General features: G+C 37.2%; 1 protein-coding gene across 11 annotated transcripts in view; it reads right to left on the minus strand.

Annotated features, from left to right (window-relative positions):
* The window catches only part of ncam1b (neural cell adhesion molecule 1b), a 100,612-nt gene that overhangs the window by 43,294 nt on the left and 41,385 nt on the right, over positions 1-15,933 (minus strand). For 7 of the 11 annotated variants that reach the window (XM_079885255.1, XM_079885258.1, XM_079885261.1 and 4 more), the window contains exons 2-9: positions 10,473-10,547; positions 8,713-8,922; positions 8,277-8,420; positions 7,847-7,984; positions 6,447-6,564; positions 5,072-5,232; positions 4,334-4,476; positions 4,151-4,174 (exon numbers count right to left, since the gene is read on the minus strand). In XM_079885255.1, the coding sequence (XP_079741381.1) occupies positions 4,151-4,174; positions 4,334-4,476; positions 5,072-5,232; positions 6,447-6,564; positions 7,847-7,984; positions 8,277-8,420; positions 8,713-8,922; positions 10,473-10,547 (1,013 nt within the window). The remainder of the gene's footprint in view (positions 1-4,150; positions 4,175-4,333; positions 4,477-5,071; positions 5,233-6,446; positions 6,565-7,846; positions 7,985-8,276; positions 8,421-8,712; positions 8,923-10,472; positions 10,548-15,933) is intronic. The other 4 variants (XM_079885262.1, XM_079885256.1, XM_079885260.1 and 1 more) reach the window with 1 other exon arrangement.

Genomic DNA, 15,933 nt, shown 5'->3' on the forward strand with positions numbered 1-15,933 from the left:
CTCAAAGGAGACCCAGAAAGGGATGCACAACTGAGAAAAGACAAGAGAAAAAGTGCCTGATGTATTGGCTCTTATTCAGAGGTTGAATTCTCCTCTTGTCTTTCAACCGGATTGTGATAAGCTGTGGTCCGTGGCCAATTCTTTATCGCCCTGCGGCGATTCTACCCTGCCATTTTTATGACCCGCTCATTTGTCTGGCACCTTGGCAAGTGGCCCAGAGACTACAATATATGACAGTCCTCAACTCATTTTTTATTGACCCAACTATTACAATCAGAAGATAAGATATGAGCTGGGTCTTTCTGAGGGAAAAAACATTCATTTTAAAATGACAGGAAGCTCAAGACACTGAACTAATCCAATGCACATACTGTATACACAGTTGTAATACATGACACACAGCTGTGTAAAAGAAGGCACGGAGAAGGTAGAAACATGCATCATGCAGAGCAAGAAGATCTAAAGGTCTAGTAAATATTTTCAATAAACCGTTCTCACATCCTCGAGCAAAGAAATTATAGCATGACATTGAGTTATTAAAAAGGAATTGCTCATCTGAAGCACCCAGTAAAATAATGTTTTGCGAAAAAAAGGTTGTGCACACAAAAAAATGAAAAAGTCCCACTTCAAGCAATGTGATGTTCTGTGTAGCACTGTTGAAACAAAGAAACAGCAAAGTGACACATCCAAAAATAATTAGCAGTGTTAAGGCAATTTGCTTTTCACAAGAGACTATTAGAAACATTAACTGCTGATTGTCTTTTTTCAGACTGCTTAGGTACAGTCAGAATAAAACCGTATTCGCATTTAACTTCAGTAATGTGACATTTCTGAGCGATATTGATTTGCAACTAGGAAAAGAATAGTGTAGAGTGGGATTTGATTTCACCCCAAACATTTTTGTTGTGTATTTAATACACTGTTTAGTTGTAAATGCAAACACGCTCAAATCCTGATAGCTATTTGGTAATTGATTAATATTTTCTTATATATATATATATATATATATATACATAAACTCACCTAAAGGATTATTAGGAACACCATACTAATACTGTGTTTGACCCCCTTTCGCCTTCAGAACTGCCTTAATTCTACGTGGCATTGATTCAACAAGGTGCTGAAAGCATTCTTTAGAAATGTTGGCCCATATTGATAGGATAGCATCTTGCAGTTGATGGAGATTTGTGGGATGCACATCCAGGGCACGAAGCTCCCGTTCCACCACATCCCAAAGATGCTCTATTGGGTTGAGATCTGGTGATTGTGGGGGCCAAATTAGTACAGTGAACTCATTGTCATGTTCAAGAAACCAATTTGAAATGATTCGAGCTTTGTGACATGGTGCATTATCCTGCTGGAAGTAGCCATCAAGAGGATGGGTACATGGTGGTCATAAAGGGATGGACATGGTCAGAAACAATGCTCAGGTAGGCCGTGGCATTTAAACGATGCCCAATTGGCACTAAGGGGCCTAAAGTGTGCCAAGAAAACATCCCCCACACCATTACACCACCACCACCAGCAGGCACAGTGGTAACAAGGCATGATGGATCCATGTTCTCATTCTGTTTACGCCAAATTCTGACTCTACCATCTGAATGTCTCAACAGAAATCGAGACTCATCAGACCAGGCAACATTTTTCCAGTCTTCAACTGTCCAAATTTGGTGAGCTCGTGCAAATTGTAGCCTCTTTTTCCTATTTGTAGTGGAGATGAGTGGTACCCGGTGGGGTCTTCTGCTGTTGTAGCCCATCCGCCTCAAGGTTGTGCGTGTTGTGGCTTCACAAATGCTTTGCTGCATACCTCGGTTGTAACGAGTGGTTATTTCAGTCAAAGTTGCTCTTCTATCAGCTTGAATCAGTCGGCCCATTCTCCTCTGACCTCTAGCATCAACAAGGCATTTTCGCCCACAGGACTGCCGCATACTGGATGTTTTTCCCTTTTCACACCATTCTTTGTAAACCCTAGAAATGGTTGTGCGTGAAAATCCCAGTAACTGAGCAGATTGTGAAATACTCAGACCGGCCTGTCTGGCACCAACAACCATGCCACGCTCAAAATTGCTTGAATCACCTTTCTTTCCCATTCTGACATTCAGTTTGGAGTTCAGGAGATTGTCTTGACCAGGACCACACCCCTAAATGCATTGAAGCAACTGACATGTGATTGGTTGATTAGATAATTGCATTAATGAGAAATTGAACAGGTGTTCCTAATAATCCTTTAGGTGAGTGTATATATATATACATACATACATACATATGCTGTTCTATTTTACACTGATGATTTTTTTCCCCTTCTGGAATAACATGCTCTGCTGAATCATACACAGTAAAACCAGGAAGGTTTATTGAGAAAGTAAATCTGATAAATTTTGATTTCATGAAAGAAAATCAAGAGATGTAGAAATTCTGTTATTGTTTATATAGTACATCACTGTTTGGTTGTACTGTAAATATAAACACACTCAAGCCAGTTAACTATTTCATTATTTATTTATATTTTCCTGATGGACAAAAAAAAAGCAATATACCAAAACTAACTGAATATTTTAAGCAGAGGAAGGTTTCAATTTTAATGCATTTTTAACCCTCTGAAATAACGTGCACTGATAAATCATGCCTAATAAAACCAGGAATGTTTATTAAATCAAGTCTGATTTCATGTTGACTGAAAGACAATCAACAGAGACAGCTGGTCATACTTGATGCTAACAAATAAAATATTATACAGCCAAAGAAACCTGCTAATCATTTTTGTAACCATGAAAAAAATCCATGGTGATCAACACAGGTCAGTGAAGAGATGCTGGCAATCGTGACAGCCCAACACCCACATGAGATGAGCAAGACTGGACAAGAAGACACAGGAAATGACAAAGCGATCCAACAAAGAGCTTATATAAAAAAATGCTCCTTCAGGAACCCTGTGATGACGGTGACTCGGCAAGACTGAAATCAAGCATATTTTTGAGGCTACAAAGAAATCCTTTATTTTGTATTTACCTCAAGGATAGAAGACAATGACTCCGTTCCAAAATCTAGTGGGCTGATTCACTGTTAACTTAAAAAAAAATAAAAAAAATAAAATATACTAAATGGAATAACTAAATAAAAATTTGAGTTAAATTTAAGTTGAAGCGCTTAAATTGCCAACAAAAAATAAACTAAACCTGAATAAACTAAATTTGAAATAAAAATAAATGAAGCCTAAATGTTAATAAATAGAAAAGCACATAAAATTACTATAAATAAAATAACTTAAAAAGAAAATTGAAAATAAAAGCTAATTCTAAACATTAATGAAAACTATAATAGTATATAAATAATAATACAATAACACTGCTCATAAGTAATTATTGTGAACGGTCTATCCATCCATCTATCCTTGCACACAAATATCACTTCTCCACTGATTTTCATATATCTTTACATTAGCATGTTGATAAGCTAATGGTGTGATACTCTTACAAGTATAAAAAGACAGCACACATAAATATTGAATAAAAAAATGTTTTAGTTGTTCTCATTTTTAAAAGGTCATGACATGAGAAATCAAATTTTCCTTGATATTTTGAGAAGCAAGAGGTCTTTGTAAAACAACCTGTATATATTTGAAATATATTTATAATTAACCTTTTCTCTGCAATCTTGGATTTGCAAATCTGAGCTCATTGCAATGCCTTCTCTGCAAAGTAGAAATGCTGTATTGCCTTAGAATCAGGTTAAATCAAGGTATCTTAGGCAGCAGCATAATTCATTTACCTAGCGTTTGAAATAGCCTAAGCATCGGGAGCGGGCCTACTGTATGCTGCCAAAAAAAACACAAAGCAGCCTCTGTAGCCATTACACTAGGTTGTGGAACAGAGCAAATGTAAGGCAATTTTTAGAGCTCATCCATCATCACTTTTCCTGTCTGGAACCGTTGCAATAGTATTGCAATTCCCCCACCATGCACGTCTTTTTCACATATCAACAACTGCAGATAGTATCATGACTTGAAGAACTTCAGGAAATCGAAACACCAGACGGTCGAATAGCAAACGTCTTAAGAATGCAGACAACATCAGAGCCATTTTCTGAAAAATTGGAATTAAGGAACAGATCTAAGTGGCTCGTTACTATACCTGACCTTCTGATCTCATACCTGATAAATCCTCTTTTGTTGCTCCTGCAGACAAAAAGAATTGTATGCATGAAACAGCCAGAGGCAGGTGCACCACGACTCCATCATTGAACTGCCTGTCTGTCTGTCTGTCAGTTCGACCATGATGAACATGCTACACTTCTAGCCCCTGAGGAGACCCCATGCCAGTGCGTTTGGTGTTACCTGCTCTCCCTCTGTGAAGACTCGGGTGCCGAAGCTCCAGGTAATGGTGGGAGTGGGATCTCCGGTGGCCTCACATGTTAACGTGACCCGTTCGTCCATTTCTGTGGTAGTCTGGCTTTCCAAATATGTGATTTTGGGTTGCACTGAGAGGACACATTTTAAAAGGTTAGATGACTCCAAAACTATATTCAGTCTAATGTTGAAAACCTATGACTTTCTTTGTGGAACAGAAAAGATTTTCTGCAGAATGATAATTCAAAAATGGCATGTCAAGTCATGAAGTCAATGTGATTTGAGACTTGTTTCAGTCTGTCTCTAACTCAAACTTTCGTTTGACTTTAAAAGACATGGAATATGATCATACGACTACTTCTAAGGTGAATTTTTGTCATTTTTAGACCTCTGCCGCATCCTTCTCTATTCACTTTCATAGTATGAAGGATATAAATATCTCCCTTGTGTTCCACAGAAGAAAGTAAAATTTACTTAATGTTTGATAGAAAAAAAAAAGAAAAAAAAAAACTCTTTAAAAATACCTTTCACAGAAGAAAGAAAACAGTCAGTGGACTGTTTCTTAAGGTAAAAACAATATAGCCATGCAACTACACTTTTTTTTCTCTGCAGAATAAAACTGAATTCTTTTTTATTTATTTTTTGTCACTGCTGAATTTTCAACATCGACAAAGTGCTGTCAAACCTCTAGGATCCTGTGAGACTCCATCTCTCATGGATTCTTACCAAAGACTTTAAGGCTAAGTTCTTGTTCGCTCTTCCCAGCTTTATTCAATGCAATGCATGTGTAATCTCCCTCGTCCAGCTTTGTCACATCTTGTATTGTCATCTCTGAGCCGTCTTCATTGAAGTTGTATTTATCCCCGTTCTCCAGTGGAATGTTGTTCCTGAGAGGAAAAAAAAAAAGATAACTCGAAACAATAGAGCAATGTGGAAGACAAATCTGAATATTTTTTCCCTTCAAAGAGCCTATTCTGTTAGGCATGCAAAATTATAAGAATTATTATTAATAATAATAGTGCTGTCAAATTGATTAAATCGCAATTAATCACATCTAACATAAAAGTTTTTCTTTATATAATTTGTGTGTGTGTGTTAGGCATGTATATATAGAATATATGAAGAGTGCAATCTGAAATTTTCTTCTAGAATGATCATTTTTATCAAGCTCGAATATTTAAGTTCAGTAATTTCACTTAAATGGCAGTGCAAATTACCTATTAATTGTCATTTAAGTCAAATTGCTGAACTTAAATATACAGGCTTGATAAAAATGATCATTCTAGAAGAAAATTTCAGATGGCACTTAGAGGCTTTTGCATCTGAACTCTTCATATACATACTGTATATTATATAAACAAAAACTTTTATGTTAGATACGATTAATCGGTTTGACAGCACTAAATAATCATAATAAATTATTAATATACCCTGGGCCTGAAAACCAATGGATGACTAAATTCCATTTAGATCCTGTATTGTCAATACACACACACTTTTCCTCGCTGCTCTATTTTCAATATTCACCTACTGAGATTTTACTGATGAAAAACTGTATAAAAGAAAATCGGAAACAGTGTTAGCCAACCACTTTCAGCTGCATGACTTTCATTCTACTTCTATTTGCCCCTCTATTAGCGGTCTTTGTGCAGACGTTCTTGAATTCATTGGATTCTTGACCATGGAGTCGATCCCTTGATTTAAGGTCAAACAGGTAATAAATATACCATAACCCTTGTCAGAGGAGAGGACCCAAGTTATTCTGAGTCAAATAAACACCTCCTTCACCCCATCCCCCCCCCCAGCACGACCGAACAAAAGATCCTTGAGGCGTGCTGTATCATCCCGAGGGATTTGTGTCTCACGTTCTCTCCTCCATGAGCAGAGAGAGACCGCACACCCGCTGAGAACACAATGATGGTTGAGAAAAGACTCATACTTTAAAAGTACTAATGGTGTGCTTCACTATTCCATGTCATCCACAAAAAAAGTTCTTCATTTATTCAGAGGCCTTTTTGTCTTGCTTTAAACTCACAAAAAGTGGTGCAGCAAAACCAGTGTTTCGGTAGTGCTTTGTTTCTACTGGGGTGATTTTGCTTACCGCACCCAGGTCACCATCGGCTCAGGAAATCCATCAGCATCACAGGCCAGTAGGGTTGAGAAGCCAGTGTCAGCGGTGGCATTCGTTTCAGCTTGACGGATTCTTATAGTGGGCAGGACTGAGCAGAAAAGAAGATTGCAGGTTTGAAATGTGAAAGACTTAACCTCTTAACACTCCATAACACTTTTTATTCTGCTTAAAATAGAACACTAATATACATTTTCAAATAATTTCTGCCTTAAGGAGATATTGTACCATTCTCAAAAAGACAAAAAGATGTTTTCCTACAAAATAAGAAATATAATATATAATATTATTTCACACATTGATAGTCAAATCAGTTTAATTAAATATAATTAACATTTAATCAGAAATCAAGTTTTTACGTGCTGCCTTCAGGAAACACCGTACCATTGCAAAACAAGAAATTAGCACTTTACAGAAACCTCCTTTGGAATACTAATATAAATATGTGCATAATAAGCACAAAAAAGAAAGACAAAGTATGGAATGTGCAGCTTTGACTACATTATGGTACAATTTTTCTTCAAGCCTGTATGTACATTTTCATGCATTTTCAATTATTCTTATCACATAAACTTATTCAAAATACATCTTTACTCTAGCATTAATGTGGATCAAATTTTGATTTAATGAAAGACAGCCACACTGTTCAAAGGATCGCTTTGATCGCATTCACAAAGAGAATATAGCACTGCAGCACATCTAACACCTGCTGACAAAGGAATCAAATTGGCTTCCAATGGATAATATAACCAGTTTTTGCATTTCTGCTAGTAAATATTTGTTCCTCCTCTCTTGACAAAAAAGGAGTTGCAAATTAAGTGCTGCATTTTGTGTCTGTGATCTGCACTGTGGTCGCTCAAGCAGGACTAAACGACAACATAACGTTAACCCAAAAATTAGACTCATACAAGAAAACAGAAATGCAAACATAAGACAGGAAACTATATTACCAGGTTTACCGCAGGAAGGAAAAAGAAATCAAAAGGAGATGGGAGAAAATATCAGTGGAGCAGCTTGACAACAGCTACTTCAAAAACCGTCTGATCCTCAACACAAAACACTGAGCTTTAAACTCAACCTCAACACCAACACAGCTGCCGATCAAATACGCAGCTCAATATTGATATCTTGTTTTAGCTAATCAAAAGAGCTAGTTAACCCTATGGTGAGCTAGTAGGCAAAACTGTTGGCATGCAAACTGAAAAGACAAAGAGAGAGAAATATCTCATTTGATGTAATGTAATCAGCATTTATTGATTTTTCATAAAAATAAAAACCAAAAACAGTGTAAAGCATACAGTATGTCATTTGGGACAAGTTGAAATGCCCAAACCCAGTGCACTACAGGTACAGTAAGGCAAATAAGAGCTCACCGTTAACAACCACTTTAATGCTGCGGAAGTCAACTTCTCCACGGGCTTTGATGCGGCCCTCGCAAGTGTACACCCCCTCGTCTGTCTTCCTGATCCCTCGGATTTCGAGATGGTTGTTATTCAAAGTCCTGAAACGAACTGTAGAGCAGAACAAGGGTGAATTCATTTCTTGCAGGTTTGAACAGATGTCTCCGAAATTGTAAATTAAAATCAAACGCAGATTAATCAATTCTTTAACACTTTTTTCATCTGTTATCACACGGATTAATAAAATGCCACATTCCTGAGAAAGAAGCATTAGGCTGCACTAACGATCTCATCAATTTATTACTGAGCACAAACAGTGAGAGTTAAGCGAAATAAATCAGCCTTCTTATGTAATACATCATTTGTTTTACATTTAAACTGGAAGATAATAACTTTGACTTACCATCTTTTTCAAACTGGATCTTTGCACCTTTGAATTTCCAGAGGACCGTGGGTGGGGGTGAGCTTATGACATCACACACAAGAATGGCATTGTCTCCTTCACTGAACTCTTGAGGTGATGGGACATTTGTAAAGGTGATTTTTTCTAGAGGGAAAAAAGCCAGTTCAGCAACAACTTCAATTTATCGAGCAATGATTCATTTTGTATTGTTGTAGTCGACAGCAGAAATGTAAGTGCAAATTTAAACTGCTGATGGCACTAGAGAGATTGAGACCACACAATTGGCACCAATAATATTTAGACACTCAAACTAGTGTGCCAAATGTGCTTGCCATACAGCTACATAAATTGGCACAGTTAAATTTGTGATGTCAACTTTTAAATAAGCGTTTTCTATATATTGTCAACACAGATGAATCATAAACGGGGATCTTACGGTATATCTTCAGATTGACTGTAGCTTCAGCGTCCTGATCACCGCTGCTGGCCACACATCTATATGTCCCGGCATTGTCAACCTTTGCATTGTAGATGGTGAGAGTGGAAGACGTCTCGTCGTTGCGAATAACACTGACGTCTTGTTTGCCGGGCTCGATTTTCTCCCCGGTTGGAGCGAACCAATCGATTTCCTTGGCCCCACCGATAACTACAACCCAGACCAAATGAACACATCAGAATTCGTAGGCTGATGTTGTGCATTAAATGTGTCACCATATAAATCATTCTGTCAAAAATAAAGCTGGTTTAACATCCACAGAGCAGAGATGAATCAATCAAAAATGAATCAGGCCTGATGCGATTGAATTATTTGCGTAAATCAGTTGGGATTAGGTGTCGCTGGCTCAACAGCTGTCAGAAGAAACAACCTAAAACTTCAACCGATTCTCAGGTTACCAGTCTATTACCCAAATCAGTGGACCGTAAGACACAGCACTGGTGAAGACTCCAGTGTTGAGAGCAATTATCAGAGCCGCTGTTCCACGCCTTTGGGTCTTCAAATGAAACCCAGGAGAGCGTAACCACGAAAAACGGTTTTCAAAGTGAGATATATGCAGCACACAAAGGTTTAACGTATTCCTCTTGTAAGCCTTATTCACATGGGTCTCATTTATTGGGTCCTCACTCATTGATATTTGCTGACACAGAACACCATCAGTCACATTAAAGTTGAATTCAAAGTAGTGTACTGTTTCAGTAAAAGAATCATCTAGAAGATTACTGCTTTTTAGGTCACAAAAAACAAACAAACTCCCATATAACCTTTTAGGATCAGACATCAGGCAACTAAAACGGTGTCCCAGATTTTTGGAAGGTAACATAGGAAGAATTATGAAGAGGGGACACACATCTTTAAATACTGTAACAACAGTAGCAACAGGCATTAGAAACAGGCAATCAACAAGTGAACAGCTAATGTGATATGAATCATGAATATGATATTTTATATTCCTGAAATATAAAGCTGCTTTACAGAGAATATTGGCTTAAAAACCCCAGTAAACAAGATAAGGCAGCAGTGGGCGAGGACGAACTTCCAAGAAAGATGCCTAGATTAAAAAAAAAATGTTGTATTTGTGCTATTTTTTAAATATAGCCTATTACTGTTTTATTGTATTTTTGATCAAATTCTTAATATTAAAAATCATAAGAATGAAACATGGTTAAATTCAACAAATTACACTTTATTACTACCTTCTTTTCTCTTCATATTTTTCACAAACCCACAACAACCTGTTTCCTAGCTTGACCCGTTCTAAACTAAATTTGCCTTTCCTGAAGGAAACACATTTGCTCATAAAGCATAAAATGAGCAGTGTTAATGTTTTTGGTTAAATGACAGCAGGAGAGAAAGAAAGATTGACAGTAATATGCAATACAGATGGAAAAACAGACCTATCACAGTTGGTAGGCAAAGAACACAATGACATGCTTGTTTGAATGCCAAATATTTTATCAATATCTGTATCTGAACCAGATGTAACCTGGTTGCCCGCCACTCGCCTCGCCCACACCGGACTCATTGGAACAAAATCTTGGACCTTGTTTACAAAAACCAAGACCATATGGCATAACTAAGGCTGAAATTATCTATAAAACAAAGCCCTGCGGTAATCGGTAGGTGCTGAATTAATGGCAGTAACTCCTAAAAGCGCTGTAATAAGGGCCAGAAGGTTCCTGGTCAATATGAAAACTTACCTTCACACAAAAAGAACCGAGACTCTCCAACACTGATCTCGCTCTGTGCAGGTGTAATATCGACCTGCAGAGAAACTGAAGAGAGAGAAAAGTATTAGGATTAAAAGAACACATCAAACAAACCTGCTATAATAGAGCTAAAGTTAGCCAAAAAAAAAACAAAAAACCCATACAACTCATAACTGAGAAACTTCTCAAACTGTATTTCTCCACATGGCATGCATAATTCAGCAGTCTCTGAGAGCACTTTTCATTAATTCCACACAAGCAGCTGATCTCTTCACTTTTACAGCCGCGCAAGTAACTATGGAAACCCCTCTGACATAGGCTCTTCAGATAAACAACGACACGTCATTTTGATCCGACTAAACGAGAGGCGACAACAGACAGTGAAGCTAACAAGCTCATTGTCAACTCGGCCATTTCACCTCCTTAGAGTTTTGCAGGTTCATTTATTGCCTTATTGCCGCTGCATCTGACAGTGGCATCAGCGCATTCAGCACTATGTCACAAATGCATCCCATTACGCAGAGATTTATTTAGGAGAAACTCTCAATCCCCACTTAAACCCTTTCTTAGCTATGTCTAAAAGTATGTTTGGTTTTAAAAACGATACATCTGTCTATTTTGTCCCCAGAAACTCTAGGAATGGAAAGAGTAAAACAGATCGATATGTTTCAATTGAAGAAACGTAAAACCCAGAGCTTGGGCGTTAACTTTAGTGAGACCGTTACTCATTTCTCATTCATATGTCGGAACATGGGGGATGTTTGGGAAATGAGTAAAGACAAAGAGAGCCGACTGAAGACAAAATTGATCCGCTCACAGATGGTGGCCTTTAGTCTTCCAGGTAATTTAATAAATGGACAAAGCCGGACGAGGGCAAACCTCAATTAAATCAGCATATTCAATCAATACAATTGGATGTTTGTTGTTCTTAGTGGAAGGGCCATTTATTTCATGTGTCTTCACACATTTATAGTCTTTATTTAGATAAAAGAAAAACTTTAATCTGTGAACTTGGCAAAGCAGTCAACTTTGGGAATGACACAAAAAGGCTGAAGTTCTGCTGAGGACAGGATTTTAAATTAATTAGCCTCTCATTAGCAGGGCATGCTGGGAGATGCATGGTGACACTGGAGTCGTCTATGTAAGGGCCACAGACCTCTAATCTCTCTAAAAAGAATTACAAGAGCAATGCTGCCTACAGTGAACAGTTTTGTTCTACTAAAGACATATTTGACTTCTACATTATGTGTGTATGCTGTGTGAAAGCTATTACAAACAAATTACCAAAAAATTATGAGAACTACTTATCTGTATGGCGTATTAATCTGTATGGCGTACTAATTATCAGTTTTCCCCATGGTATTAAACACGGTATCAAATATCGATGTTTCTAACGCCCACATTCATGTGTCAACAAAGCCTATTTGGTGATCAGAAATTTGGGTTGCCCAGTTAAAAGTGGAAGCAGATGAACACGAGCCTCCAGGGGTGGAGTTTAAAGGGGTCCTATTATACTTTTCCACCTTAGTTAATATGTAATGTTGCTGTTGGAGCATAAAAAACAAATATCTGTAAGGTTACAAATCTCAAAGTCCAGTCCAAAGGGAGATATTTAATTTAACAGAATCCACTTTCCAAGAGCTACAACCAACTACAAGTTTGGACTACAACGCGTTATCCTAGAAGTCACAATGTTCCTCATTTAAATAATCCCCGCCCATGGAACACGCAAAAAGGGGACGAGACCTGGCTGAGCTGCAGAATACAGTGCTGTTGCTATGTCAAATAATACATTTCCAAAACTCATTTGTCTGACCTTCCTAAGACTGACAAACGTAGAGTGGTAAAAAACTGATTTTAAACACTGTTCCTGAACAGTATAACCCCAACTTTTATCTGTGGCCCTGCACATTTTATGGAGAACAGCTTGTTTTCTGTTTCTTTTGTCAGCTCTCGCTTTTGTAAGACAGTCCACCCCTCCTTAGGAAAATTAAACGTGTTTTTGAGAAAATTACCCCAAAAAATATACCACTCTGAAACATCCTGTGAAATCCGGGCTTGCAAAGTCTGTGCATGAAATCCATTCTGCATGATCCTCTCGCTTGTTAACACTGTCAGGGTCTGAATCGGGCTCGAATTGGTTTGAAATTTATGCCATCTGTAATATTTACATTAGACAAGAACTTGCAGTTATGGGGGGGGGGGGGGGGGGGGTACAAACACGCGCTAAGCGGTGCCAATCACAACACATTTTGTATTTCGGAAGGAGGGGCTATATCAAAATTGGCGTGTTTGAACTTCGTAAAAGGGTTAGAGAAGTCCTGCATACTTCACCACAGAGAGGTCTGTCATTTTTACAGGAAGGTCCAGTTATGGCATTTTGATTAAACATGACATGCTATTCTGAAAATGTAACGCTGCACAGATGAATTGGTCAAAAGAAGTTCAATAACAAGCATTGAGAAAATAGAGTGAATTTTCATTTCATGTCGACTTTCAAACTCTGCTGGGCTTCAAGGAACCACTTGAAAACCACTTGAGTTGGCGGAACAGAATATTTCATAACTGGTATGAAAGCAATCCATTTTACTTTGTGAAAGTGAACAGCTATTGATGGCATATCATTTGCCTGTTATAGTATTATAATGCATTTTTCATTGCTGCTGACCTCCGCAGAAATTGGCTTACAAATCAATTGAACCAAGTGAACAACCTTAGTGACAGCAAAAAAAAATTTAAAAAATACATTTGTACACAGACACTTCCACCTCACTTTCTGTTTTATGTTTAAAGGATTAGTTCTGAAAATTCTGTCTTCATTTACTCACCCTCACATCATTCCATATGAACACATAAATGATTATGGCAAAAAAAAGTCAATATAATAAAAGTGAATGAAGCCTGTGATGGTCAAGCACCATAAAAGTGGTCCATATGATGTGTGAACTAAATTCGCCTTTATGGGAGAAACAGACTGAAATCAGCTGAAAATCTTGACATTTAATTTTGCTCAGATCTTTAACAAATTGACTTAAGCAGTTCACAAAATCGGTCTAAATGATTTGTTCATGAATCAGTCTGTTTAAATTCTTGAGTTCAGTTCATTGATTCAAACCGGTTACAGTGATCAACAGCTCACTGGAAGAAAAGAAACTCTGTGATAGATTTCAATAGATTAGTGTGATGAACAGTGAGCAGGTTTATGGTAGTTTTATGACACTTTTATAGTGCTTTTGCATCATTTTTGAAGCTTGAGAGTTCCAGTGTCCATTCATTGTAAAAAGTAACCAGTACACTTTAGAAAAAAAAAAAATCTTCTTTCGTGTCACACTGATGGAAGAAACACAGAGGATGAAATGACACGAGTGCGAGTAAATGACAGTCTTCATCTGAGAAATCAATGGATGTGTGAATAATGTTTCATGCACTATTTTTCAGTGAGTCGTGAGTATGTGCTGTTGTGATGAGGGAGCTGTGTGTGTGTGTGTGTATTCGTGACTGCAGCTGGATGTGTCTCTGTCCTCACAGTCCCACCCTCCCAGACACACATCATCTCACCTCATCAGTTTATCACATCCAAAATGACGCAAATGCAAAAAAAATTTGAACATTGTTGACAGGATTATTTTGTGTATGCCATGTTTTCTATGCAAATATTTGAATGAATCATCTTAAATTTTAGCATTTGGCTTCCCATATTATTTGAAATCATCTTTCATATATTCCTCTGGGAAATCAAATGGCCCTGCGGAACTGTCAGACTGAATCTTAAAGTAAGAGATAAAGAGATTCACAGGCATTTCTTCCTCAGCATCGCTGCTGGAGACTGGGAATACCTGAGTTTGTGCTATTTTCTACAAAACAACTGAACTGCATGTGTAACCAGCTGGGTTAGTGCTAGACGTCAATTTCAAATGCACTGCCTGCAGTCTGACGGTGGTATCATAGGTTACCATCCCTCAAGGAAGAGTTTATTCATCACAAAGGGGAAAACACCATGAGAAAAGCGGTGGTGGGGGGGGACCACATCTGAGTGAAACCAACCGATTATTAGCACTGAAATCAGAAGCAAAAGAGACCAAATTAAATTCTGACTCTGACCCATTATGCAGAGATGCTGCATTCACACTGAAAGCTTTTACTAGAATTAAAGGTGCAGTAACCGTTTTCTGAGAAACGCTACTGAAAGTCTATCGGACCGAGCACCACAACAAACTTGTAGACCATCAGCAGTAGGGGGAGCAGTGGCGGAAACAAACTGAACTTTTTAATGCAGAACTGAATGTAGGCTAATTGTTAAATAACCATTTAACAGTGATAATAATGTATCATTACTGTTTAGCTAAAAATGGAAAATTCAGCATTTAAAGCATGCCATAAGGTAGGGTTGGGCAATAGCCAATGGCCCAAAAAATCTGAATTTTTGGGCTAAATGGCGATGTATGGTATAATCTCAGTATTTACATTTTTTCAATTTGAATTCAAATAAAATCTGTATTTAATAAAAAAAAAAAAAAAATGTATATCCTGATCAATATTGTGGCAGTCTATCCAAAAAAGGGGTTAATTCATATCATATTCTAACATTGCAACAATACAATCTAAACTAAACAAAATACACTAAACTTAAAATGAAAACAAATAAGCAAAACTGATATCATAAAAATACACTTGTAGGTTTGAAATTCTATAGCACATTTATGTTCACCAACAATAACAAATACTCAACAACAAATATTTTAACAAAATATGTTCAGAATTTAGTGTTAATGTATATTTTAGTCAGAATTATTGCACTGCTATCCGTCTGTTCGGTGCGCATGCGCGGCGCCGCTCGTTTGCGGAAGTTTAGCCTGCAGAAGGCTCGTCCACTCCTGACAGCAAAATGGAAATATTTGCTTGACTTTCTAACATTTACAGATGGAGAATATGTCTGTGAAATGTAAGTTATGCACTGAGGAAATGATTAGATATCACTTCAGCTTAAAGATTATTAATAGAGGTATATCTGTTTCCACCAATACACTTTTTTTTTTTTTGAGCTGAGCACTAAATCAGCTTATTAGAATGATTTCTGAAGGATCATGTGACCCTGAAGACTGGAGTAATGATGCTGAAAATTCAGCTTTGACACAATCAATTTATTTATTATTTAATCATGTACACTGTCGGGTGTTGCTAAGATATTTTATTTTTTGAAAGATGTCTTGCAATCACCAAGAAACAAAAAACAAAAAAAATAATACAGTAAAAACTAATTCAAAATAACTGTTTTCTATTGTAAATAAATAAATAAATAATTTGTAATAATACTTCACAATATTACAGTTTTTACTGTATTTTAACCCTTGTGTTATGTACTTGCGGGTCAATTTGACCCGTTTAGATTTTCTAGTTGTTGGAAATACTGGTTAACCTATGTTTTTTTTCTTGATATTTTGTGACTTTTTCT

The sequence above is a fragment of the Squalius cephalus genome, assembly GCF_949319135.1.
Source record: "Squalius cephalus genome assembly, chromosome: 11".
Classification (NCBI taxonomy): domain Eukaryota; kingdom Metazoa; phylum Chordata; class Actinopteri; order Cypriniformes; family Leuciscidae; genus Squalius; species Squalius cephalus.